We start from the raw sequence: 2,067 nt of genomic DNA on the forward strand, positions 1-2,067 counted from the left end.
CTTTTAATATTATTCTGATTAGAGAAAGCATAATGTTGGTTGTTTGGTTGGCTTTAGGATAGATTTCTATGTATTTTTTCTTCACAAAAATAAACAAGATGAATATAAAAATAACTGATACTCTGTGATAATTATATAACAAGCAATGCTCATTATATCTTTGTATTTTATCCTACATTATGTGGAATATGGTATGTTTCAAGTAAGTAGCACACCTCTAAATGCTTCCCCAAAAATTGATTTCAAGTCGTGCCTTTTTTCTTTCAGCTTGTCTCCCGATCCTAAGCTAACAGCATTGAAGGGCAAATGGAGCAGAAGAATATAACTTCAGTAGAAGACTTCTACATTGTAGGATTTTCTGATTTGCCACAGTTGCAAATTCCACTTTTTGTGGTGTTTTCCCTTGTTTACCTGATGGCTTTTGTTGGAAACATTCTTATTATGGCAACCATTTTTTCTAGCTCACTTCTGCACACTCCAATGTATTTCTTCCTCACAAATTTATCCTTCCTTGACATCAGTTATACTTCAGTCATATTCCCAAAGATGCTGTCCGACTTCTTTCTGAAAAACAAACACATTTCCTTTGCTAAATGCCTCCTTCAGATGTATTTTTTCTTGCTAATGGTGGCTACAGAAATGTTTATCCTCACAGCTATGGCATGTGATCGGTATTTTGCCATCTGCCGCCCCTTACATTATTTGACCATCATGACTAAGAGCATGTGTATTCAGCTGGCTGCTGGGAGCTGGGCAATCAGTGTTTTGGTTCCACTAGCACACACTGTCCTAATGTCTAAGCTCACCTTCTGTGAGCCCCACAGACTAAACCACTTCTTCTGTGACGTGACAGCCCTTCTGCAGATTTCTTGCAGCAGCACTCAGAAGATTGAGACCATGACCTATATCTTAGGACTTCCGCTGTTGCTTTTGGCATTTCTTTCAATTATCCTATCTTATACTAAAATTGTCTTGTCTATCATAAAAATTCAGTCTAAAGGGGGAAGGTACAAGGCTTTCTCAACCTGTGCCTCTCACCTTACTGTGGTTATTTTATTTTTTGGCTCCCTGAGTATTACATATGCTCGACCTTCAAAAACATACTCAATGAAAGATAACAAGGTAATGTCTTTGTTATACATTGTGGTATCACCACTTTTTAACCCCATTATATATGGATTAAGAAATGCAGATTTTAAAAATGCCCTGCGGAAGACAAAACACACAAAATAGATGGTTTGAGCAAGAAACAAGCAATGTGCATAAAATCATCCTGGATGCTTCTTCTACCCGTTCATACTGCCCCAAAAATGTTTTTGCTAGCCATTTCTAAATATTTGTAACCTCCAGTTCTAGCTGCTTTCACTTTGAGGAGTGATTGGGGACATTGCTCAGCCCCTGAGCATTAATCTGAATGTGAGGTGTATTGTGGAAAGATAAGATTCTTCCCTTTCCAAAGGAATCCATCCTTTGTGGATGCCTGCTCAGGGATTGCCATGGGGGGGTGATCCCTAAGTGGGAATCCACTTGATTACCTACCGAGGGCTGTTTTCTAGGGTGAAGCAGCTTACTTACCCCCTTCACAGAAGCCCTATTCAATCTGTACGCCCCTCTGGGAGGCAGATTCAGTGATATGCCATCAACTGCCGACCGAGGGGCGTGGGCAGATATCCATGTGGGAATCAGGCTGGCACCGGAAGGTAATTCTGCCCCCCTTAGGGTATATTCAGGGATTGGCACCAATCTGCCACCCCAATGAGTAGAAAGCTCACTACAAGTATCACCTTTACTTCATTTTATGTGGAGTATTGGCTTCAGATAACATCCCTCCACCCAAGTGGTTCAGACAGGCCTAGCACCCTCCTGAAAGGCAGAATGAGAGGTTTACTCCAAATCTACCTATCCAGAGGGGCAAAAAGTTCCACAAGACATGAGGATTAGCTTAGTTTTTTTATGTATGGGGTGGAGGGGTGATCCTAGCTTGCATCGGGCCACACCTTTCCATCAAGGCTCCTGCACAGTCCTTGTGCCCCCCAGGAGGCAGAATTGGAGGTTTACTCCTAACCT

At 41.6% G+C, this 2,067-nt stretch overlaps 1 protein-coding gene across 1 annotated transcript; it reads left to right on the top strand.

The window, feature by feature from the left end:
• Positions 1-306: 306 nt before the first annotated feature.
• On the top strand, positions 307-1,233 carry LOC146813165 (olfactory receptor 1L4-like). Its single transcript, XM_085615279.1, has one exon. It carries the CDS (start codon positions 307-309, stop codon positions 1,231-1,233), a length of 927 nt encoding a protein of 308 aa, XP_085471405.1.
• Positions 1,234-2,067: the final 834 nt, after the last annotated feature.

Source organism: Triturus cristatus, chromosome 7 (genome assembly GCF_964204655.1).
Source record: "Triturus cristatus chromosome 7, aTriCri1.1, whole genome shotgun sequence".
NCBI lineage: Eukaryota > Metazoa > Chordata > Amphibia > Caudata > Salamandridae > Triturus > Triturus cristatus.

Bases quoted from the DNA above. Each gene is read 5' to 3' on its own strand.
- LOC146813165 (XM_085615279.1), top strand. From the start codon at position 307: ATGGAGCAGAAGAATATAACTTCAGTAGAAGACTTCTACATTGTAGGA.